This window comes from Cyprinus carpio, chromosome B5 (genome assembly GCF_018340385.1).
Source record: "Cyprinus carpio isolate SPL01 chromosome B5, ASM1834038v1, whole genome shotgun sequence".
NCBI lineage: Eukaryota > Metazoa > Chordata > Actinopteri > Cypriniformes > Cyprinidae > Cyprinus > Cyprinus carpio.
The window spans coordinates 19,226,694-19,253,084 of NC_056601.1; the positions used below are offsets into that span (position 1 = coordinate 19,226,694).

The 26,391-nt window shown below is 35.9% G+C and overlaps 1 protein-coding gene across 11 annotated transcripts in view; it reads right to left on the reverse strand.

Moving 5' to 3' along the window:
- The window catches only part of LOC109062459 (potassium channel subfamily T member 1-like), an 80,324-nt gene that overhangs the window by 42,720 nt on the left and 11,213 nt on the right, over positions 1 to 26,391 (reverse strand). The window contains exons 1-2 of one of the 11 annotated variants that reach the window (XM_042724740.1): positions 19,612 to 19,998; positions 4,407 to 4,445 (exon numbers count right to left, since the gene is read on the reverse strand). The exons of 9 other annotated variants lie outside the window; for them this stretch is intronic. In XM_042724740.1, coding sequence (XP_042580674.1) covers positions 4,407 to 4,445; positions 19,612 to 19,757 — 185 coding nt within the window. In that variant the 5' untranslated portion in view covers positions 19,758 to 19,998. Of the gene's footprint in view, positions 1 to 4,406; positions 4,446 to 19,611; positions 19,999 to 26,391 lie in introns of those variants that run through there. One more of the 11 variants, XM_042724741.1, reaches the window with a different exon arrangement.

Sequence of the window (26,391 nt, forward strand, 5' to 3'; positions counted from 1 at the left end):
TTTTGGAAGGTAAAAACAAAGTAGTTTCGCTTTCTCCAGCAGAGGCTGGAGGCCTAGAGTGAGCCACAGTCTAGAGAGAGCCGCGGCCGGCTTGAATGAGCAGAGACAGGTGGCTTGAGAACGGTGCGGCAGGCGGATTCTATGAAGGAGCGTACCTTGGTCTTGCAGCAACCACATGTGACGACCCCGGGAACATCTGTGCGGCATTATGCAAATCTTCCCACATACTGACATAGATATGTGGGAGCGTTTTAGAACGAGCCGTTTCAGGGGGCGTGGATGATTGTTAACTTTTATAAAGAATATCTCTTTGGATTTGAGACTTTAGTCTTTGCAACTTCAAAGATCTTCTTTATTCACCAAGAGCTTGTAACACTCCAAAGAGAAAGGAAAATTTGAAATCACATCATATGACCCCTTTAAATTGGCATGACTTAAAATGATGTGCAAGTTACAATTCTGTCAACTGTCCAAAATGCATGCTAGTCTTGTATTGCAGCAACTCAATCTGGATATTATGGATGTGAGGCCATTTGTGCATTTTGAGAGAGTGGGAGAAGACACGGTACCACTAAATCCCAATCACTCACACTGTTTGTGGAATTCTGTTTCATAGAATGTTTTAAAATGACTGATCTGCTCTGATAATCTGTTAAAAAAAAATTCAGTTTGAATATAGTTACTGCTAGTTGGATGTTAATTGTATGATGATATATGTGGTACAATATAAAGTATCTATTGATGGAGATTTTACTAGATTGTGTATATTGCGATGTGTAAATACTGTATACCCACGTAGTGCAGGACTGTTTAAAGTTACTGACATGTAAGAGCAATAAATAAACATGCATAAATGAGAAAAGTTATTTAGCACAATAAGCCAACTCATTGTGGTACTCAAGCTGACTGAGACACACCTGGTGTGCACATTCAAAAAGCCACCTGTCAGATAGCATGCAATCCCGAAATTCAGACCTCTTTCATGGCTTACTGCATTTAAACGGTCAAACAAACACGTTTGTGCTCTTCTGAAGAAAGAAAGTGCATGTAAAATGGCCTAAAAATAAACAATGATAGTAACAACATATTCAATATATTTCATGAAATAATTTTTGGGCCTTTGTTTCCCAGAATATTCTTTCACATTTTTTTTTATCTTAAACATTGACCTATATCAAATTACCTTGTCTGTAAAGTGTTACATGTAAAATACAGATAATACCAAGTTACAGGTATTTCTAACATTTGTGCAGCTTAAATGTCAAAAGGAACTCCATTACTGAAAAAAAAAAAAATACCATTACACTCATTCTGCACTGGACTCAAAGATGTTACTGACAAAGAGCAAGTCATGAGTCACTGCTCGAAAAGTGGCATGACTTTTTAGAGGCTGGAGATGTGTTGTGTAACAAATGCACTCTAAAAGAGCACCTATGCCTTCATTTGAACATCTTCCTTTTTATGGGTCATAGAGCAACACACAACATAAATTTCAATATACCAACATTCAACAAACTGGCAATGTCATCAAAAACAACAACCACATTTACATATTTTTAATTTGAGTCAGAAAGACATTTGAGACAGGAAGCCTAAAACTAGATTTGACGTATGCAGCCTGCATACTAACCACAAGCAAGGCATGTACTTGCACAACATCCGCCAAACTCAAAAGTTTTCACCAGGGCAGCAAGTCAGAGTCTGGCATGGGTGCTATTCTACTGTGGACTTGACTACTGCAAATCTTGAAATTGCACTGTCCTTACACTCAAATTGTGGAATCTGCTTCCACTACTTCAACTTCCACTTTTGCATGCATTTTTTGTTGAGAATCACATTTGATACATTAGGTATTTATGGCTCATATAGTATGATATAGGAGAATATGGAGCTCATACCCAAAAAGAAAAAAAAAAAAAGACCTCAATTATGCAATTCAGTCCAGATGCTGATATTTACTGCATATGGCCAGAAAGTAAGATGAAATTCTGATAGCTTTTAATTTAAATCAGTGAGATCTTGATAACAGTATATCAAACTATACTTACAATAAAATGCACATCATTTCCAGTTGTCACTCTATATCTCTCAATATGTCTTGGTAAGATCTTTAAATAGTTTTCTGTTCAAAGCTCTATAGTTTCAATTGTGGGGGCAAAACATAATGCAATGCAAACATGATTGAGAGCTGTACACATAATAATTGCTCAGAAGCCTAATGTATAATATATTTTTTTTTTTTTCTAAAGAAATTATGCATGGGTAATCAGTAAACCTAAGTTGCTTGGTGTTCATCTTGAAATATAACTAACAAGATGAACACCATATTTTTGAAAATTAGCCTATTTTCAAAAATAGTGGAGTGTTCCTTTAAAAACATCCTGTAGGTTTCAGTACTTGTTAGTCTAAAAACAGCTTATATTGAAGCCAATCTGCCAAAACGAAAGGTTGTGGAATGTGCCACTTTACGAGGTAATAGTGTGGCTATACACCACCTCTGCAAAAGATCATCAACGCTTGCTTCTACATAACTGCCTGTTTAGCCCCGCCCACTGATTCGTGCATGTAGTGTAAATAACGAGAGAGGTAACCACAAGTCTACACAGAAACCAAACGATAAAGATGACTCCGAAGACAAGACGCTATGCAGTGCCAAGTTGCATTGCCTTCCTTCTTATCCTAACATTAAGAAAGAGTGGATGGGCTTTATTATTAATTAAGTTCCAGACCCTTTCAGTAAAAACTTGGTCCAAAGATGATGCTGTGCCAACTATATTGGACAGTAATACTTAACATAACACACAAGTGTGAATAACTGTTTTTATTGCGTGATCTTTATTGCTTCGTCTGTTGTTACAGATTGTTTGATATTTATGCATTTTTATCTATGAAAAGTGTAGGCTATCAAACATCCACACAAGTGTTAGACAATCATAGCAGTGGGCATTTATTTATCGTCTGCAATCCATCACACCTATTCAAATGGAGAATTCTAATAAGGAGGGTTAAAAACAGGACAGAAAATAAAATGATGTAAATATCTTGATAACATTATAAGGGGACCTCAGAGAACAGAAGAAAAATATAAAAAACAAAGGCAGTTCACAACACCTTTAACACTAGAACTACTGGAATTTTATAACTGCTAGAATGGCCATAGCGGTCATTCTGACCATTCATACTAGACTGAACTAAATGCCATTTTTGTCATATCATATTAACATTAGAAGCTTCTTTTGAGGTTTTACAATGAAACTTTGAATGTCTGTTGTCATATTTTATAACGTCATCACCCATCAAAAAAAAAACAATATTTTTTGTAATAATTAAAAGAGCTACGTAGACCGCTCCCCAATGTACATGTCTCGCTTTGTGTCCGGCAAGCGGGAGAGCAAAAGTTTTTCACTGCAGTGAAAATGTTGTAGCCTATCTTAAAGTCTAAATGTCATCAAATATGAACTGACCCAGAATATTTCTGTAGATAAAATGTTGTGAACTTATTTTTTCAATACATTTTTACTTTCGTACATTACAACACTCTGGAGTTATTGGAAATGTTTGGATCAGATGAACTGGAAACAATTTTATGCAGCCACCACTGGGATCATGATCCATAAATAAATGGCTCCATTATGATAGTATAGGTAATAATAAACATCATCACTGTTGCTAAAAAAAATAAATAAATAAAAAATCCTAATTAGTTTGTTTTATTTCACAATATAAGTCTAGTCAGGGCTAAAATTAACCTATATGCATTAGCTATAGCATTACACTAGCATAAAAATAATAATAGACATTATGGTTTTTATTATTATTATTATTATTATGGCTATTTTATCATAACATTGAAGTAGGCTACAACTGATAACAGCCAGGCTATAGTCTTCCAGCCTAACATAGCCTACCTGGAACTGTGGCAGACTGAATGATGTATTGGAGGTGTCCACCTGGCTTTTTTTTTACGAAACATGAATTTTAGCTTAGCAACAGAATATAAAAACAACTAGAACAAAAGTTGCTAGGCAACATTGACGTGCATCTTCAACCGCGGGAAAAAATATACACAAATTTAGGAAAAGTCAGGGTATTATAGTTATATGGGTTTTATTTGTTAGAGTGAATTGGTGGGTTTTTGTTAAATGTGAGCCAAAATCATCACAATTAAAAGAACCAAAGATTTAAACTACTTCAGTCTGTGTGCAGTGAATTTATTTAATACACAAGTTTCAGAATTTGAGTTGAATTACTGAAACAAATTAACTTTTCCACTACATTCTAATTTATTGAGATGTACCTGTAAATGAGTCAAGACTTTCCAGTCTAAACAGAGGTGACTACACCTAATAAGACAGATTTCACTCATCACAAAGGTTAGACGGTACCACGCTTCTGCTCTGACTTACTGTGCATTGGTTGAATCCATACTGTATTCCTCTGTGTACCTGGACAGAGCAGACATGGTTGACATAGAAGGGGAGAGAGTTTTCAATAAAAGACATGCAAATTACAAACATGCAAATACATGCTGGAAAAATCAGGGTTGATCACAGTCCTTGTGAAGAGCACTGCAACAGAACATTTGACACACAGCTTTGTCATTGTGCTGTGACACACTGCATTTTTACAATGTGTTTAGCGTGTGACATTTGAAGTGCCATTTGAAAGCTTTGAGCACTGAGCCGGATCCACAGTCTGGCTGCAAACCTCAGGAGAATAGAGATTTCACAGCCCAAGGGTTGCTCTTTGTGGCCATTTAGTCGACACAACAATGGATGATCATGATGTGGACTGCATGGTGGTTAGATAATGACTGCATTATAAAAAACAACTTGTACAGATGTAAAAGAATATTGCACCAAATATTAATGTGTACAACTGTCAAATAGTAACAACTGTAAAACAACAGAAAATGGTGAAACAAAATCTTATACTAAGCAAAGAAATTGTGCATTCCTGAAGGAATATGAACTGCATATTCCCGCTGAATTTATGGGCTAAATATTCTCTGTGAATGTATTGCATTAAATATTCCCTCTGTGTGGTGTGGTGTGGTGAGCAGTGCAGTATTTCAGCCCAACAACCACAGGGCTGTGAATGGTTCATCATGCTGTTACACCATCTCACTGACAAACAATACAGTAGCTGATCAATTTTGCTGGTAGAAAATTATATTAAGAGTCCAAAAGCAAGAGCCCATAACCCTGAATAACCCCAAATTACAAAAGACTGCAGTGCAAGTTTTCTCATGGGACAACATCTTCTGCATTAACTGTATACTTATTCATCGCAAATTCAAGAACCTTTTATCCTATACTTCATAATGTCTTTATCATCTAACTACATGGTTAAGGTCAATGACGTAACAGCAGTCATTCCATTACTGATTGTACTCTTCCTCATCACTTTATTTTTTACTCAATCAAACGATATAAATGTATTTGCTCTATTCCAGTAAAGTACAGTAAGTGCTCTGCTTATATTATCAGTGTTATGTTCTTGCCCTATAATGTATAAGTGCACAAAGTTAAGTACATAAAAGATATACCGAAACACCTATATACAACATTCATTAAATTTACAGTAAAAACTAGCACTTATGGTTGCTGGAAATTTACCATAAAAAATACGTTAGCACCATTTTCCATTTTATTTATTTATTTATTGCTTTACTTGAACTTAAACTTGCAATAAAACCATATATATTTTATTGACTGATATATTGTAGATATACCAACTTATTGAAGTATTAAAATCTGTATTTTTGTATTTATAAATTACAAGATGACTTGTTCTTTTTCAATCCAAAAACTGTGACTGTGATAAAAACTAAAATTTTACTGTAAAATAACATTACATTTACATTAGGGATTCACTGAATATTCGGCAACCGAAATCATTCAGCCGAAAATAACAAAACAATCGCTTTTGGTGTTCGGCCGAATAAGCAAAAAGGCATAATATGTACCGAACAATGACTAACGCGATCAAAAAGAGGCACGAACTAATGCAGCAAACATGTCGGCAGTGTGAAAGTATTTAAAACTATCAGAGAAAGACACAAAAATCATTACAAGCATGAGGCACTAACAGCGAGAGACTGTTTAGTGCTGCATCACGTCTCCGATGAGAAGAAGAGGTGGCTGATGTTGGTGGTTAGGTTACTGTATGATGATTGAAATCGCAAAATTTCCTCAAACGATTAGTAAATAAACTACAGAATGTTATATTTTCTAATGCATGCATGAATTGCATGTATTCTGACAGCGCTGCACGAGCTTGCGGCGCCATTGTTCAAAGTCCAAAGCGTGAGGAAAATCTGCGCTCAACTTGTTACTCGTCAGTTGTTCAGTAACATTTTTGTGAATTTTTTTAAGGGCATGTGACAATGTGATACATGCGACAAACATCTTCCCAAATTCGTAATGACAATAATTTATAAATCTACATGCTGTAGTCAACAAAAAGAAGCACTGAGATCTTCATGTGGGTTTCTGCCAAAAGAAGCAGAGAAAAAGCAGCAACTCCATCAACATTCATAAAGGATAGTTTTGCAATTTTAAATTCCATGCATAATTCGCAAAATAGGCCTACATTGGGGAAAAAAATGTGAAAAACTGTGTTCGGTATTCGGCCTTTGGCCCAGTGTTTCATTTTGTTCGACTTCGGCCAAGAATTTTCATTTTGGTGCATCCCTAATTTACATTTAGTCATATAGCAGACAATTTTATCCAAAGTGACTTACAAATGAGGACAACCCTTACCAAAAAGTAGTATACTTCAAGTTTATTTTATTAAGTATACTTAAGTAAAGTTCAAGTATATTTAGACTTTTTGTAAGTATAAGTCAAGTATACTTAAATGTCATTTTAAGTATATTTCTGAGGAGTACATAAAGCCCATTTCTGAGAAGTACATAAAAAGTAAACTAAAAGCATACTTTCCTATTTTTAGTTTAAAAGAAGTATACTAATAGCACACTTGAATAAACTTCTTTTTCGTAAGGGAATGGAAGCAATCAAGATCAACAAAGGGCAATGATACGCAAGTGCTATAACAAGTTGCAAGCAATTATATGATAAATAAAAAGAAAACAGACAGAATAGAAAAAGAATATAGTAAGCTTGTGTTAGAGGCCTTTTTTGCTTTTGTTAATAGTATAATATATAAAGAATAAATAAAAAGATAGAATACAACCCCCCCCTCCCAAAGAATCTATTGTTATTTTATTTTTTTAAGAAAATAAAGAGTTAGTAAATGAATAGAGTGCAAGTCTAAAAGAGGCAAGTTTTTTTTAAAGAATAGAATTAGAATAGAGAGTGCTAGAAGTTAGAGAGATGGAAAGAGATGTGTTTTTAGCCTTTTCTTGAAGGTGGCTTATACCTGACCTTTAAAGATTCAGCTGCTCTGATTGAGTTGGGCAGGTCATTCCACCAGGAGGGAACATTTAATTTAAAAGTCTGTGAAAGTGATTTTTGCCTCTTTGAGATGGCACAATAAAGCAATGTTTACTTGCAGAACGCAAGCTTCTAGAGGCACATAAGTCTGAAGTAATGAATTTAGGTAAAAGGGTGCAGAGCCAGTGGTGGTTTTGTATGCAAACATCAATGCCTTGAATTTTATGTGAGCAGCTATTGGTAGCCAGTGCAAATTGATAAACAGATGTGTGATGGGCATTCTTTTTGGCTCATTAAAAATAAATCTTGCTGGCGCGTTCTGGATTAATTGTAAAGGTTTGATAGAACTGGCTGGAAGACCTGCTAAGAGAGCACTGCAATAGTCCAGCCTGGACAGAACAAGAGCTTGAACAAGGAGTGGTGCAGCATGTTCCGAAAGAAAGGGCCTGTCCTAGTTGATGTTGAATAAAGCAAATCTGCAGGACTGGACATTTTTAGCAATGTGGTCTGAGAAAGTCAGCTGATCATCAATCACAACTCCAAGGTTTTTGGCTGCTTTTGAAGGGGTTATGGTTGATGTGCCTAACTGGATGGTGAAACTGTGATGAAATGATGGGTTTGCTGGAACCACAAGCAGCTCTGTCATGGCAAGGCTGAGTTGAAGGTGATGGTCCTTCATCCAGCAAGAAATGTCTGTTAGACAAGCTGAGATGTGAGCAGGTATCGTCGGATAATCAGGATGGAATGAGAGGTAGAGTTGAGTTTCATCAGCATAGCATGATATGAAAAGCCATGTTTCTGAATGACAGAGACTAGTAATGCCATGTAGACAGATTCCAAGATTTGGAATCTGCTCTTGCCAGTCTTAGGGCTTCAACAACTGAGAGCAAGACAGTCACGGTTGATTGTCCACTTCTGAAACCAGACTGGTTGCTGTCGAGGAGGTTGTTATGTGTGAGAAAAGCAGAGACTTGGTTGAACACAGCTCGTTCAAGTGTTTTTGCAATGAAAAGAAGAAGGGAAACCAGTCTGTAGCTCTCTAAAAGAGATGGGTTAAGGGTGGGTTTCTTAAGTAGTGGGGTTATACAAGCCTGTCAAAATGCTGAGGGAAAAACACCAGTGTGAAGGGATGCGTTAATGATGAGTGAGTGCAGGTACAACTGAAGGAGAAATGGCTTGAAGGAGATTAGATGGAATAGGATCAAGCGGACAAGTAGTAGGATGATTAGAAAAGATGAATTCAAATTACTGTTAAACAATTAATAGGTTTTTACTATAGAATTTTTAGTCTTTTACGTTCTGCTTGCTAATGCAAATATCTAATCTAATAATATCTAACTACATGGCAGCAACTAATTTGGGAATGCATCAGAATAGGGGAAGTGACTTTTAATGTGGCATGGTTGTTGGTGTCAGACAGCCTGGTCTGAGTATTTTAGAAACTGCTCATCTACTGGGATTTTCACGTAAAACCATCACTAGAGTTCACAGAGAATGGACCAAAAAAGAGAAAATATCCAATGAGAGGCTGTTCTGTGGCAAAAATGCCTTGTTGTTTGACCAATTAGAATAGAGTATTCCGGAGAGCTGTCTAATGTACTGTGCAGGTGACAGGAGCTTAAATGTTATTCCAGAGCAGTCAATTTTCCAGAATGCCTGCATATCTATTTAAAAGGCATCCAATCACAGATGCAGCTTCTAAAATCATGAGTGGAATTATAGCTCAACCTTTATGAGTATGACTTCCTTTTTTTTGTATGTTACAGAAAATAGTTTTTTTCTTAATGCACTGGCTGCTCCTTTCCATGGAATTACAGTCAATAGGGTCTGAAGCTGAAGCTTTAAAAAGTAAGAAAAAAAGAAAAAGGAAAACCTCTAAAATTAACAATAAAAACCAAGTAAATAAATAAATAAATAATAAGCATTATGTATTTACAGCAATAGAAATTTAGAATAATTACAAACATATTTGTATAGTTATGTTTTTACATTTTTATAGCTATATTTTTTTATCAGTTAACCCAGAGGTGCAAAACGCAGTCCCTGGAGGGCCACAGCCCTGCAGAATTTAGTTCCTACCCTGCTCCAACACACATACCATGTAGTTTTTAAATGAGCCTGAGGAACTTGATTAGCTGGAACAGGTACATTTAATTAAAACCATTAAAGTATCGTAAGTGGTCCACATGACATGACTTGTGCTACAATCCAAGCATTTAATGAAGGTTTCTGTCATTCTGGGCTTGGCCATCCCAGTCCTTATTCACTTTTATGACACTGAAAAATGCAATCAGTGACCTTTTGTATTCTGCAGAAGCAATACAGTCACAGAGGACTAGAACAACATCAGGGTAAGTGAATGACAAGACAGTTTTACTCCAAACTATCCCTTTAATGGGTTGAAAATTGAGTGAAACATCTGTTCTAAGTTCACATAAATCAAAGCAGCAAATTAGCAAATACAGTTAAAGCAGCAGACTGCAGCTCTACGGATCCCTGAGACCAAATAATTGGCTGAAAAACCTTTTACTGTTGCTCCATCCAAGAAACTGTCACAACTTTAGTCTTCAAACGACCACGTTTTATTCTACAGGGAACTGCTCCCACTTACCTCCCCAGAAAATCAGATAGAAACCACATGACCAAATAAAATAAGTGACACAGAGAGACACATACAGTAGTACAATACTGAGGTATAGGAATTATTTTAACAGTCTTCCAAAAGCTGAGAGGATGAACCCGACCCCCATCCCAACAAACACACTCCCATTATACTGATTGCTGCGAGTCTGGCCAGGTGGCAGATTTTCAAACTTTTTTTAGCACTAAAAGCACTTGTGTTCAAAGTTACCACAATATCATCTGGGGCAGCTTTATAAAGCTTCACACAACCATTATCCAAGTAGCATATCTAACACTTTGTTTCAAATGTATGCTTTGATAAAAAGGTAAAATTAGATACTGGATGATTTCTATCATGTTTTCCAAAATCTGGCGAGCTCTTTTGAACAACGGAAGAGTATTTTAAGTTCAAGCTAAAACCATTTACAGTATAGTGGTGCTTAATCTTATTGCTGGAACTCAACTTTCCTGCAGAACTGATTTCAAACCACACACAAAAATACTTTTCTGTATGTTTGGATAAATACTGAAACATACAATATGAATGTACTAACAACATCTAAAATGGAAACATTACGTATTTACAGCAATAGAAATTTAAAATATTTACCAATATATTTGTATAGTTATGTTTTTATGTTTTTTTAAATAGTTTTTTTTTTTTGTCCTAGAGGTTCACAGCCCTGTAAAGTTTAATTCCAACCCTGCAGTTTTCAAATAAGCTTGAAGGATTTGATTAGCAGAAACATTTAATTTAGACTTAAGCTAAAATCCTCAGGGCTGTGGCCCTACGGGAGTTTTACACCCCTGCCTTGAAGGGTTAGTTCACCCAAAAATGAAAATTCTGTCATAAATTTCTCACCCTCATGTCGTTCCAAACCTGTAAGACCTTCATTCATCTTTGGAACACAAATTAGATTTCTGACCCTCCACAGACAGCAACACAACTGAAATGTTCCTAGGTCCAGAAATGTAGCAGAAAAGAAAAATGACTTTATACAGTAAATTTTGTCCTCCTCATCCCGTCTGTGGCAGCGTGACGCCATTGTGGAGAGTATCACGACGTATGCGCTTACTCTCCTCTGAATGTAAACAGAAAGCTCCTGGATTTTATCAAAAATATCTTAATTTGTGTTCAGAAGATGAACAAAGGACTTACAGGTTTGGAACAACATGAGGGTGAGAAATTAATGACAGAATTTTCATTTCTGGGTGAATTAACTCTTTAGTCCTACCTTCAAACCTTATCATAACCACTTTTATAGAGAGTATAAAAGGAATATAAATATGTAAAGGATAGAATGATGTAAAATGATAAATTTTAGTTTCAATATACTGAATAAATTGACATTTTTGATCTGATAATCCAACTCCCACTTCTAAATATACTTTTTAGTGACAAATGTAATGGCTAGTTGAGTGTAAAAAAAAAAATCACTTTAACTGTACGAAACAAATATTATCAGATACTGTAAATCTTATCTGTTGTAGTTAACTACTAGCTAAGTAGCTAACAACAGCAAAAAATAAAAAATGATTTACATTTTACATGTCTGTATTGTAAGTATTATTGTCTATGCAAACATAAGAAAATGTACGTGTAGTAGAACCACACTTTATGTAAAATACATAAGAATACTAATATAATTATATACAGTAATACTAAGAATACAATATATTAAAATAATCTAAAATTAACATGTAAAAAAAAAAAAAAAAAAAAAAAAAAAATCAAGATACCAAATCACTCATATTTCTGTTTCCCTCCTCTATAAGTATAGTTTTTACTAGGGGTGTGACGAGATCTTGTGGCACGAGATCTCGCAAGATCTGACTGGTCTCGCGAGAAGGTAACGATATCCTCGTGCAGACCTTTCAGATATATTTGCATTACACTGGCCCTTTCACCAGTGGTATGTAATGTAAGGTATGTAAGATATTATAGTTCACATCAGGCAAGTGGCCGCATGATAAGCGGGAAAATTACGCAGTAAAGTCTTTATCCAGTCACAAAAACAGAATTCACTGTTTAACAGGTAATGTCACGGAATTTCTCAAATTTTGAATTAACCAAAAGTAGGTCATTAAACTTAAATCAAATCACGATATGGACAAGTATCTGTAAATATAAAGCCGCAAAAGTCAATTTACATATGAATCCCACATGTTCTGTTTCTCTGTTAATGAATGCCGCATATGCGCGGTTTACGTACACACACACACACACACACACACACACACATATGGAAGTGCGTGTGATGCTCGCAGTGATTTCAGCGTCTGCCGTCTCACTAAATGAGTAAACACATGAACAACATCTCCACTTCATGAGCATTTTACTGTTTGATTTGAGTAAAACTAGCATCATATCACATACACAGTACTGTAAAGGTATTCATGGCAACCCGTCAAAATAAAAGTCCGGTTTGAAATAACGACAATGGAATGTACACAGCCTACTACTACTAGTACTACTAGTACTACTAGTACTATTACTAAAATGAAACAAACATTATTTTAAAGGAATAATCACACAACATTTCTTCCATGTTTTAATTTTAATAGTAAATCCCCTTTGTTCGGCAAAATTTTTTTCTGCTTAGTTTTCAATGATTAAATGATAAATGATGAAATTAATGTTTTATGCCTTCATTTGATAACCAGAAAAATTTAAATACACAACATAGAATTTCTGAGGGAAAAAAAGGCTACTTTAAGAAAAAATTAAATGAATAAATTAAGTTGTTTTATGCATTCAAATAGTTAGACATGCTAAAACACAGAATCTGGTAACAATAAAAAATAAATATAATATGGTGAGAAAAAATAAAACATTTCATAGGGCCCTAAACATGTATTTTTTGTTAAACTTTTAATAAGTTGATGTGAAAATGTATATACTATTAAAAACTTTTTTTTATTATTAAAGTGGGAATTAGTTTACTAAATAATAAACTTGACTGACTGCTACTTTAAATGGATATTATTTGTGTTTATTATTTATTTTAATGTATACTATATAATTTTGTGCAATTACTTGCCTGTCAGTTGAGTTTTTAGCAAAACCTTTTTACAGTGTTTACGTTGTTTATACCTGCAGAAAAATTATTAAAATAGATATTTAATTTCATAAAGTACAATTTGATTTCAAAATGCACCTACATTTTTTTTTGCATTTTTTGTTTTTCAGTTGAATAAAAGACCATTTTCCCCTATATATTTCATCATTGAGGATTTCTTTAAAAAAGTCTTAATCTCATCTCGTCTCGTGAACCCAGTCTCATGTCTCGTCTCATGGGATAAGTGTCTCGTCAGACCCCTAGTTTTTACTGAAGAACAAACAATTCATGAAACTTCTGGAATCACAAAATTGTCACTATTTTAAATCATTAAATAAATGGATATATCCAGTTTCTGTTGATAAATTAGTTTAAAACAAGCAGCTTTGTCATAATTATAGAAATATCAAAAATATCTTAAACAGAACCACTGATTTAGTATATCTACCTACTTATAAAAACAAAATTTCTAGGCTGATGAAATAGAGTGTATAAGGATGGAACATGATGCCGGTTCTGATTTCAGTCTGTTGAGTCCCTACTGTCAGACTGGATGATTTTTCGCTTGTCTAAAGCTACACCTACATACATTACAAATACAAACCCTGCACTGCACCACAACATTTCACAGCACCCTCAGAAACATTTCACTCTCACTGCAAGCTGCTCTGAAGCTCCAGCTCTTTTACAAAGCTGATCTATGCAAAGCTCAGAAAGAGAGTTGTTGATAGCACAATCACAGACGATTCATTTACATTTTCATTATATGTAACTGGTGTCAGTCCCCTCATATTCTGGCTTACAATACACTGTGTACTACACTTATGTAACACTCATTTCCCAGAAATCTTTTCACTCCTTCACTCATGGTGGTCTTCACTAAGTGCTCAAAAAAGAAATGGAAAGAGCTGACAGGGCAGAGAAATGCCCTTCGGGTATAGTCAAAACATGTCACAAAGTGGTCTAAAAGTAGCTTTGAAATCAACTCAGTGTAGATCATTCAGATTTTTTTTTTAAAAATGTGTCATAGTACATTTTGCATTAGTCACCATCAAAGGTGCAGTTTTTGAAACACTTTTTTTTTTTTTTTTTAACAAATCTTTTGAAAGACCAGTCATCAACTAATTTAGGCACAACTCTCATACCCAGTATGTCAGATTATGTTCAATGGAAGTGTGGGTGATACAATTAACTCCACAAAAACTTTAAAATCTACAATATAAAAATAGGCTAACATACAGCCAAAGTGGTGAGTATAAACCACCTATAGCCCTGTTCGGAAAATAATTGTTTTTCATGTGGACGTCTGTAAAAATAAATTTACATGGCATCTCGGTTATAACATTTGGAAGGCGATTTATTCATGGTGGAGGAGTGAGTTTTGTGATCCTATGAACCCAAGAACACGCTGTGTGGCCAGTCGCAAGATTGTATGCTGTAAATGCTTGGAATAAGAATAAATTCACATTTAATGTAATAATAGGAAAACAATATACTATTTATTATTAGATTATTTAAATTGCCTGTTTAAAAATAGGAAAATAGATGCAATGTATTTGAAATGGTTTCGTCTTGCATTTTACCTCAAAATGATGTATGTCATTAAAAACTAGTAATGAGGAAATTAGCAGAATTAAAGTTAATATATATATATATTTCAAAATACGTATTGAATAGTGTACCTGTTGATGCCAATGGTCCATTACAAATATTTACCAATTATTGTTCTTGCAAACATTTAAATAATAAAAGTGTACATCTTTAAAAAGCCTGCAGCACAGCACAGCAGTTACCATACGCTGCTCGGCAGTGGTCAAGAAGGATTTAAACAGTGAATTCTGAATCAAATTCTTCCTGTAAACTCAGAGATGTTGATTTAGACAGCAATTAAAATAAATCACAACCTTGGTGTTTGTCAAAAAAAAAAAAGTAGGTAAAAGTACATAAAAGTAGGTAATTTGGTCAGGGATTTTTATGCAGTTGGTAAGAGAAAAATACCAACATTCTGGATTCGAACAGTATTAAAATCACAGACTAACCCCTGCAAATGCTGAAAATTCCTTACATCCACATTAGAAACAACTACCATCTGTACAGGGCTTTTGAGACATTTGAAATGTATTTGCCAATTTCTCAGCAATTTTGTGTGTTCTAGACCATGATGCTTTGTGTTCTGATTGATATGTATCTAGATCTACACTCTACAGTGTGCATCACTGCATCAAAAATGTGCCTTTTTCACTCTGTCAAACCTGGGAAAATATTTATTTATTTATTTATTTAGTTACTATCAAGTGTCATAAAACTGTTTGCTAATTTGTTATAAAACAAGTATTTTTATCATCTAATAATATGTATAAAATAAACTTATATTAGGTATTTCCACCCTACAAAGGCTTATTCATGAGATAATAAGAAGGGGTTTAATAATATGAATATGATAATATTAAGCAATGTTAAGACTTAAGTGTTTGAACGTTGGTCGAAATATAATATCTAGTGCTGTCAAACAATTAATCGTGATTAATTGCATCCAAAATAAAAGTTTTTGTTTACATAATATATGTATGTGTACTGTGTATATTTATTATGTATATATATATATATATAAAAATACACACATACAGTATATATTTTCAAAATATTTCCATGTACAGGTCCTTCTCAAAAAAATAGCATATTGTGAAAAAGTTCATTATTTTCCATAATGTAATGATAAAAATTAAACTTTCATATATTTTAGATTCATTGCACACCAACTGAAATATTTCAGGTCTTTTATTGTTTTAATACTGATGATTTTGGCATACAGCTCATGAAAACCCCAAATTCCTATCTCAAAAAAATTAGCATATTTAATCCGACCAATAAAAGAAAAGTGTTTTTAATACAAAAAAAGTCAACCTTCAAATAATTATGTTCAGTTATGCACTCAATACTTGGTCGGGAATCCTTTTGCAGAAATGACTGCTTCAATGCGGCGTGGCATGGAGGCAATCAGCCTGTGGCACTGCTGAGGTGTTATGGAGGCCCAGGATGCTTCGATAGCGGCCTTAAGCTCATCCAGAGTGTTGGGTCTTGCGTCTCTCAACTTTCTCTTCACAATATCCCACAGATTCTCTATGGGGTTCAGGTCAGGAGAGTTGGCAGGCCAATTGAGCACAGTAATACCATGGTCAGTAAACCATTTACCAGTGGTTTTGGCACTGTGAGCAGGTGCCAGGTCGTGCTGAAAAAACGAAATCTTCATCTCTCCATAAAGCTTTTCAGCAGATGGAAGCATGAAGTGCTCCAAAATCTCCTGATAGCTAGCTGCATTGACCCTGCCCTTGATAAAAACACAGTGGACCAACACCAGCAGCTGACATGGCACCCCAGACCATCACTGACTGTGGGGTACTTGACACTGGACTTCAGGCATTTTTGGCATTTCCTTCTCCCCAGTCTTCCTCCAGACTCTGGCACCTTGATTTCCGAATGACATGCAAAATTTGCTTTCATCCGAAAAAAAAGTACTTTGGACCACTGAGCAACAGTCCAGTGCTGCTTCTCTGTAGCCCAGGTCAGGCGCTTCTGCCGCTGTTTCTGGTTCAAAAGCACACGCCTGTGCACGGTGGCTCTGGATGTTTCTACTCCAGACTCAGTCCACTGCTTCCGCAGGTCCCCCAAGGTCTGGAATCGGTCCTTCTCCACAATCTTCCTCAGGGTCCGGTCACCTCTTCTCGTTGTGCAGCGTTTTTTGCCACACTTTTTCCTTCCCACAGACTTCCCACTGAGGTGCCTTGATACAGCACTCTGGGAACAGCCTATTCGTTCAGAAATTTCTTTCTGTGTCTTACCCTCTCGCTTGAGGGTGTCAATGATGGCCTTCTGGTCGGCAGTCAGTCTTACCCATGATTGCGGTTTTGAGTAATGAACCAGGCTGGGAGTTTTTAAAAGCCTCAGGAATCTTTTGCAGGTGTTTAGAGTTAATTAGTTGATTCAGATGATTAGGTTAATAGCTCGTTTAGAGAACCTTTTCATGATATGCTAATTTTTTGAGATAGGAATTTTGGGTTTTGATGAGCTGTATACCAAAATCATCAGTATTAAAACAATAAAAGACCTGAAATATTTCAGTTGGTGTGCAATGAATCTAAAATATATGAAAGTTAAATTTTTATCATTACATTATGGAAAATAATGAACTTTTTCACAATATGCTAATTTTTTGAGAAGGACCTGTATATACATTTATATATTTATATTCTTATATTTTATATTATATATAAATATATTGAATATATAAACATAACATTTTTCTTAAATATATACATGCATGTGTTTGTATTTACATAAATATACACAGTATACACACATATATTATGTAAACAAAAACTTTTATTTTGGATGCGATTAATCGTTTGACAGCACTAATAATACCACATCAATAAAGTGCCAGTGCAGTTGGGTTTTTACAGCTTGCTTTACACCTTCAGGTAATATTAATAAAGGAAAAAAGCTATTTCAATTTCACCCTGATGTTGAAAATTTGAATGACAACACACTGCATTTTTTCCATTTTAATTTGTCTTTTTTTTTTTTTTTTACCATTGCTTTCCTCCTTACTGCAATTACTGGACATGACGACGGTATGAAAGACAGTTAATTAAGATTCCTATTCATCCTTGTGTAAGCTTGTGTCCTATTTATAGTTTGCTCTTGGCAACTAATGCCAAGATAGACTTGCCTATTATAAATTGTTGTTAAGGCATCCACTGGGCAGATCAATAGAGGGACTGAGGGGTTGACAGATTTCCATGTTTAAAGCCCAGAAGGACTCAAAAGATATTTAGTCGTTTGCCACCAGATGCCACTAAAACCTTTCACCTTCAGGTTTATGTGTTTAGACAGCACAACACAAGTCTGAAATTAAAAGCCTCCATCTCCATTATTTAAAGAGTTTTACAAAGATACTACTACAGCTAAGGTCTAGAAGAGAGGTTTACTGCAGCAGGTAAAATGCCATAAACACTTATGAGTTTTATCTTTGCCAAACTATTTTGCCAATGGGAATTACATGAAATGTGCGCTCCAACCAGAAGATAAATGCATATATTTAAATATACTTAGAGCAATTAGACCATATAAAATACATAACACATAATAACATGTAATGCATAAGTGCTATTACAGTGGACTTTAATGTCATAAAAATCCAGAGCATCCATTTCTCGCTCGATGCTCTTTATAAAAAAATTATTTTGACATTTTTACACAACTCTACAGCCCTACCTTTGCTCATCTCTCTTATTCAGCTCAACTGCAAACACAAGTGCCTTTGTGCACCATTATCGCAGTACACAATAGGGCAATAGGCTGAATGGGCATTTGGAGTGGATTACATTAGAGGACATCAATGAACAGATATGAAACCAATTCTGCAGGAACCTGCATTAGGTCCAGAGAGCTTCAGCTCACATTAAAAGAACTGCTTTAAAGTGAGATAAGAGCTGGGTGAGGACTAAGAATAAAGAAAAACATCGTGGATGATCATTTTGCCTAACCAAACCATGATGAAATAATCATATATTATGTGATTTGCATATAGACTGAAATTGGTTTATATCACCTTATAATAAGTGACAGTATGCTTTACAGGTGCCTGTTCAGCTTCAGTCAACAATCATATCCAAATAACATAACCATGAGGTTGTATTATTTTAAACTCATTAATAAATGTAAACTCATCTGTCAGTTGGATCCAATAACATTCGACAATGAGATGGAAAATAAAACATGCATTCAAAATTAATGACTGAGGTGTACTGATCAAATAAATACACATATGAATATGATATAAAGGCCACACAGAGCAAATGTGAAAATGAAAATACATCTGTTTACTAGTACACCAGCACTTTAAAAGTAATTTGTTTATAAGGGAACAAAGTGATTTGCACAAAGCATCGTATTTGACTGTCAAATGATTATTTGACACCAAATTAGTAGAGGTTTCTACAAGTCAAGCCTTCTGAATTGCAGTTTGCATTAGACTACAACATAAAATCAGTATACACAACTAACGAAGTTTCATTTCTCAATGTAATAAAGAGCTATTAGGTGACTGGATGAGTAAAGATAAAAGACTTAGAGAAAGAAAAAGAGATGCAGCACCCTCCTGTCAGTCATATTCAATTATAAACGTTTTAGGTGTCTTTTATGTAATCTTTGTGGCAGATTAATATTGCCACAGCATTATCAGGCAGACCTGGCATTCCTGTATTAGATCGTATGCCAGTGATCAAAACGAATAGAATTTCAGATCACTGATGTGATTCACTCAAGACTACTTCAACAAAATCGCCACCCATTTACATGCAAGCTCCACTAAACACGAAATATATGATTTCGTGATCGTTTCATCCATCATCGACATTAGCGCATCAGTTTTGAGTTATTCCCAGTAAATGTGGCGCGTGCTGGAGGATGCTGCAGTTTTGTTATCAAACAGTGTTCACACACACATGCTGCTTGAAACGGGACTGCGGTACCTTTGGCCACCATCGCTCTCAAAAGAACCCATCGTCCGAACCGGCATCGCCGAATTGAGCCAAATGTGCTCGAAGGATTTCCTGGCTTCGGTCTTCACGTCCGGGTCGATTTCGGACGGCGATTCGGTTCTTTTGGCACCTGCCATTCTTCAGGCTCACAGTCACAAGTTACCACCAGTAGAGATGGACGGGGCTGTCAGCGCGTGCTCATGCTTCACTTTACCGCGCGTCGCATCCGTAAATACACCTGCTGCTGGACGCGCTCACTACGCCGATGAGGGTAATCACACTCTCTCACGACTGAAGAACTGAGGCGCGTGGAGTCTTCAGTGCTCAATATAATCTGAAGATTCTCCAGCCTACAGCCTCAACTGCGCAAGTGTATCTGAACCGAATCATATTACCACATCAAAATCAAGACATCAAGCTGGCCCACACATTTTAATAAGGCTGAATAATACAGCCTATCAATGGGGAGATGAAAGGTGAAGATAATGGGCTGTATATGATATGCATTTAAAAAAAAAAAAAAACACAACAACATCATTATCAGCACTTGTAAATATTTCATTAAATAGTGAGGGCAGAAAGAAAACGCTTTTTAAACGAATTCAACCAAACACATATAACAATAGTCTTCGGATTAAATAAATAACGTGAATAATATTGCCTAATAGAGTGCAGACATAGTTCAATATTTTGTAGCTTTGTATTTATTTAAGGCAGTTAGATGCGATTTACACTAAATGCAAATAGCTATACAGGTCCTTCTCAAAAAATTAGCATATTGTGAAAAAGTTCATTATTTTCCATAATGTAATGATAAAAATTAAACTTTCATATATTTTAGATCCATTGCACACCAACTGAAATATTTCAGGTCTTTTATTGTTTTAATACTGATGATTTTGGCATACAGCTCATCAAAACCCAAAATTCCTATCTCAAAAAATTAGCATATCATGAAAAGGTTCTCTAAACGAGCTATTAACCTAATCATCTGAATCAACTAATTAACTCTAAACACCTGCAAAAGATTCCTGAGGCTTTTAAAAACTCCCAGCCTGGTTCATTACTCAAAACCGCAATCATGGGTAAGACTGCCGACCTGACTGCTGTCCAGAAGGCCATCATTGACACCCTCAAGCGAGAGGGTAAGACACAGAAAAAAATTTCTGAATGAATAGGCTGTTCCCAGAGTGCTTTATCAAGGCACCTCAGTGGGAAGTCTGTGGGAAGGAAAAAGTGTGGCAAAAAACGCTGCACAACGAGAAGAGGTGACCGGACCCTGAGGAAGATTGTGGAGAAGGACCGATTCCAGACCTTGGGGGACCTGCGGAAAGCAGTGGACTGAGTCTGGAGTAGAAACATCCAGAGCCACCATGCACAGGCGTGTGCTTTTGAACCAGAAACAGCGGCAGAAGCGCCTGACCTGGGCTACAGAGAAGCAGCACTGGACTGTTGCTCAGTGGTCCAAAGTACTTTTTTCGGATGAAAAAGCAAATTTTGCATGTCATTCGGAAATCAAGGTGCCAGAGTCTGGAGGAAGACTGGGGAGAAGGAAATGCCAAAATGCCTGAAGTCTCAGTGTCAAGTACCCACAGTCAGTGATGGTCTGGGGTGCCATGTCAGCTGCTGGTGTTGGTCCACTGTGTTTTATCAAGGGCAGGGTCAATGCAGCAAGCTATCAGGAGATTTTGGAGCACTTCATGCTTCCATCTGCTGAAAAGCTTTATGGAGATGAAGATTTAGTTTTTCAGCACGACCTGGCACCTGCTCACAGTGCCAAAACCACTGGTAAATGGTTTACTAACCATGGTATTACTGTGCTCAATTGGCCTGCCAACTCTCCTGACCTGAACCCCTTAGAGAATCTGTGGGATATTGTGAAGAGAAAGTTGAGAGACGCAAGACCCAACACTCTGGATGAGCTTAAGGCCGCTATCGAAGCATCCTGGGCCTCCATAACACCTCAGCAGTGCCACAGGCTGATTGCCTCCATGCCACGCCGCATTGAAGCAGTCATTTCTGCAAAAGGATTCCCGACCAAGTATTGAGTGCATAACTGAACATAATTATTTGAAGGTTGACTTTTTTTGTATTAAAAACACTTTTCTTTTATTGGTCGGATGAAATATGCTAATTTTTTGAGATAGGAATTTTGGGTTTTCATGAGCTGTATGCCAAAAATCATCAGTATTAAAACAATAAAAGACCTGAAATATTTCAGTTGGTGTGCAATGAATCTAAAATATATGAAAGTTTAATTTTTATCATTACATTATGGAAAATAATGAACTTTTTCACAATATGCTAATTTTTTGAGAAGGACCTGTATATTCTATTTACACTATGTTAAAATAGCACCTTTCTGCTTTTTATACTACTTATTGCAAATAGTGGCATTTATCTGCTTCTCAGTATTGTAGTACATTATAAAACTTATGCAATAGTAATGTATAGAGTGTAAATTATAATTTTAATTCAAATTAGTAAATGGATGCTGGCTTATTGGGACAATAAAGCCCTCCATACACATACCTCTTACTCTACCTAATACTTTATTTCAGCTATTTGATTGTTTCCTTAATTTTTGTTGAAAATAAATGCCTTTCTGATGTGATATGGGATTTTAACAAAGGAAAGAGTTCAGCAAAAGGTGGATTCGAACTTGGGACGATCATGTCAAAAACACTATGGTATGAGCTGTACCATCTACGCCGATAATCGACTTTAGTAGTGTTGACTATAGCCCAATCAAACGTTGGTGGGTGGTTAGTGTAAATAGCTTCTGCCAACAAGGCGGGCTATTTGCACTTAGTAAACAGACACTCAGTTTATGTAAAGTTTAGGCTAAATACATTTTTAAAAAAATAAATAAATAAAAAAAAGTTAAAAATAGCAAGAATTTAAAATTTTCTTAAGAAAATGATGACGCAACTTGCCTCCAGGATGCAGTGTTTTGGATGGTTTCTAGGGTGTTGCTATGCAGTTGCTAAAGTGTTCTGTCGGTTGTTAGCACCTTGCTATGTGGTTGCTAAGGCATTACTGGTTTTGTGTAGTTTCTGGTCTGGTCTCCAGAGTGTTGTTATGCAGTTGCTATTGTTCCGGGTGGTTGTTTGCTTGGGTGCTCTGTGTAGTTGCTGATCACCTGGGTGTTGCTATGCAGTCGCTCAGTATTCTGAGTGGTTGTTAGTGTGATGCTATGTGGTTGCTATAGAAACTGGATGGTTGCTGGTACACTGCAAGGGTGTAAAATCGATGGGATTTTATCCCATATGGTCCGCCAAGTGAAAATTGTAAGCAAAAGTGTCTAGAAACATAATATCACACCTTTTCTCAAGTCAAGTCAAGCCATGCTTATTTGTATATCTGTTGTGGGGTGTACTGATTACGCTGTTAAACTGATAAAGTGAGACACATTTCAATTACAGTTCAATACTATATTGTCCTTTTTCACTATGACACACAATATGTGTTCTGGCCAAAAGTAGAATTTACCCTTAAGAAACTGTACAGGCTTAATAACATTCAAGTACTTACTGTATAGTATACCTCCAGAGACCAAACACCTTTTATATAAATGATAACAGCACATGCACCAGAAAGCAAACATCAACACGCCGCTGTGAGCATTAAATCTTCAGGAATAGAGAGAACTGGCTGAGTGGGAGTCTCAGTTCTCTCTCAGTCTCTGCACTGAGGATGATGATTATGTAACAGTAGATTATGAGAACAGCAGACAGGGGATTCCACCAAAGAAACATCACAGTGACACCCTGTGGTCAGAGGAAGAGCCGTACTCATCTTTCCCAATCCTCCCTGAGACAGTCTTATTGTTATGGTCGAAGAATTATTGATTTTTATGAGCTCAGGAGGCCTGAGAAGAAATCTCAATGAAATCTGAATCAACTAGACATTCACACCAACAACCAGCTTTTATTTCTTTTCTTTTTTTTCTTCTTTTTATAAGGATTTTTAACTAATCAAGTTACAATGTTAAATATATGATATCATGGAAATATAAATATCATGACAACAAGATAAATTTACTTGTGAAGCTTAACTGTAAACATAAATAATTCATTTTAAATGTTTTCTCCTCCCATTTAAACCTTTAATTTTTTAAAAATATACAGGTGCATCTCAATAAATTAGAATGTCGTGGAAAAGTTCATTTATTTCAGTAATTCAACTAAATTTGTGAAACTCGTGTATTAAATAAATTCAATGCACACAGACTGAAGTAGTTTAAGTCTTTGGTTCTTCTAATTGTGATGATTTTGGCTCACATTTAACAAAAACCTACCAATCAACCATCTCGACAAATTAGAATACTTCATAAGACCAAAAAAATAAACATTTTTAGTGAATTGTTGGCCTTCTGGAAAGTATATTCATTTACTGTACATGTACTCAATACTTGGTAGGGGCTCCTTTTTCTTTAATTACTGCCTCAATTCGGCGTGGCATGGAGGTGATCAGTTTGTGGCACTGCTGAGGTGGTATGGAAGCCCAGGTTTCTTTGACAGAGGCCTTCAGCTCATCTGCATTTTTTGGTCTCTTGTTTCTCATTTTCCTCTTGACAACACCCCATAGATTCTCTCTGGGGTCCAGGTCTGGAGAGTTTGCTGGCCAGTCAAGCACACCAACACCATGGTCATTTAACCAACTTTTGGTGCTTCTGGCAGTGTGGGCAGGAGCCAAATCCTGCTGGAAAATGAAATCAGCATCTTCAAAAAGCTGGTCAGCAGAAGGAAGCATGAAGTGCTCCAAAATTTCTTGGTAAATGGCTGCAGTGACTTTGGTTTTCAAAAAACACAATGGACCAACACCAGCAGATGACATTGCACCCCAAATCATCACAGACTGTGGAAACTTAACACTGGACTTCAAGCATCTTGGGCTATAAGCTTCTCCACCCTTCCTCTAGACTCTAGGACCTTGGTTTCCAAATGAAGTACAAAACTTTCTCTCATCTGAAAAGAGGACTTTGGACCACTGGGCAATAGTCCTGTTCTTCTCCTCAGCCCAGGTAAGACGCCTCTGACGTTGTCTGTGGTTCAGGAGTGGCTTAACAAGAGGAATACAACAACTGTAGCCAAATTCCTTGACACATCTGTGTGTGGAGGCTCTTGATTCCTTGACCCCAGCCTCAGTCCATTCCTTGTGAAGTTCACTCAAATTCTTGAATTGATTTTGCTTGACAATCCTCACAAGGTTGCGGTTCTCTCGGTTGGTTGTGCATCTTTTTCTTCCACACTTTTTCCTTCCACTCAACTCTCTGTTAACATGCTTGGATACAGCACTCTGTGAACAGCCAGCTTCTTTGGCAATGAATGTTTGTGGCTTACCCTCCGTGTGAAGGGTGTCAATTATTGTCTTCTGGACAACTGTCAGATCAGCAGTCTTCCCCATGATTGTGTAGCCTAGTGAACCAAACTGAGAGACCATTTTGAAGGATCAGGAAACCTTTGCAGGTGTTTTGAGTCGATTAGCTGATTGGCATGTCACCATATTCTAATTTGTTGAGAGGTATTTGTTAAACGTGAGCTAAAATCATCACAGTTAAAAGAACCAAAGACTTAAACTACTTCAGTCTGTGTGCAACTTTTCCATGACATTCTAATTTATTGAGATGCACCTGTATGTCAGTTAGCCAAATCAATTAGCCATTTGGCAAGAAATGTAATTCACAATGTATTTTCCTATGTCTCACAGTTTTATTTTATTTTATTTTATTTTTTAACAACTGGTTGTGTGCATTCTTTTGCTATAAGGTAGGAAACATTTTCACCCATTAATATGATAAATACCTTAAAGGGATAGTTCACCCAAAAAAATGAAAATTATGTCATTAATTATATAGAAACAGAACTACCACACTCAAGGCCCAGAAAGGTAGTAAGGACACATTGCTAAAATTGCCCATGTGACATCAGTGGTTCATCAGAAATTGCTAAATAAAGCTGTTATTTTTGTTTTCTTTTGGGCACAAATAGTATTCCTGTAGCTTCATTAAAATTAAGGTTGAACAACTGATGTCACATGGACTGTTAACAATGTCTTTACTACCTTTCTGGGATTTGAACATGGTAGTGGTATTGCTATTTATGGAGGGCAAAAAAGCTCTCGGAATTTAATAAAAAAATCTTCATTTGTGTTCCGAAGATGAATGAAGGTATTACAGGTTCGGAACGACATGAGGGTGAGTAATTAATGACAGAATTATTATTTTTGGGTGTACTATCCCTTTAATTTAACAATTAACTTAAAAACTCAACATGCTGGTAGCACTACAAATATCTCTTTTTAATGGAGTACTGCAGTAGAAGTTACTAGAATAAACAAAGCATTTTACACTGTTTATTTTTTTAGATTTTACATGCCCTTTCATATGTACTCTAATAACCTCTAACTCTATACATATTATCTCATCAACATCACACTGTTTTTGTCTTCATTGATACATTGTGATTGTGATAAATTGATATTAATAGAATAGTTCACCCAAACAATGAAAATTCCGTAATCATCTACTCACCTTCATAATGTTTCAAATCTGTATGACTTTCTTTCTTCTGCTGAAGCCAAAGGAAGTAGGAAGCAACCAAACAGTTTTGGTGACCACTTTCTTCCATTGGAAAAAACAATATAAAAAAAAATAACACTTCATATCTTTTTAGATTTGTAATATTCTTGAATATGGGATTAATGTTACAAAGCACTAATAAAGCACATTGGTGTGTAATTAAGATTAATTATATGTTTTCAAACATG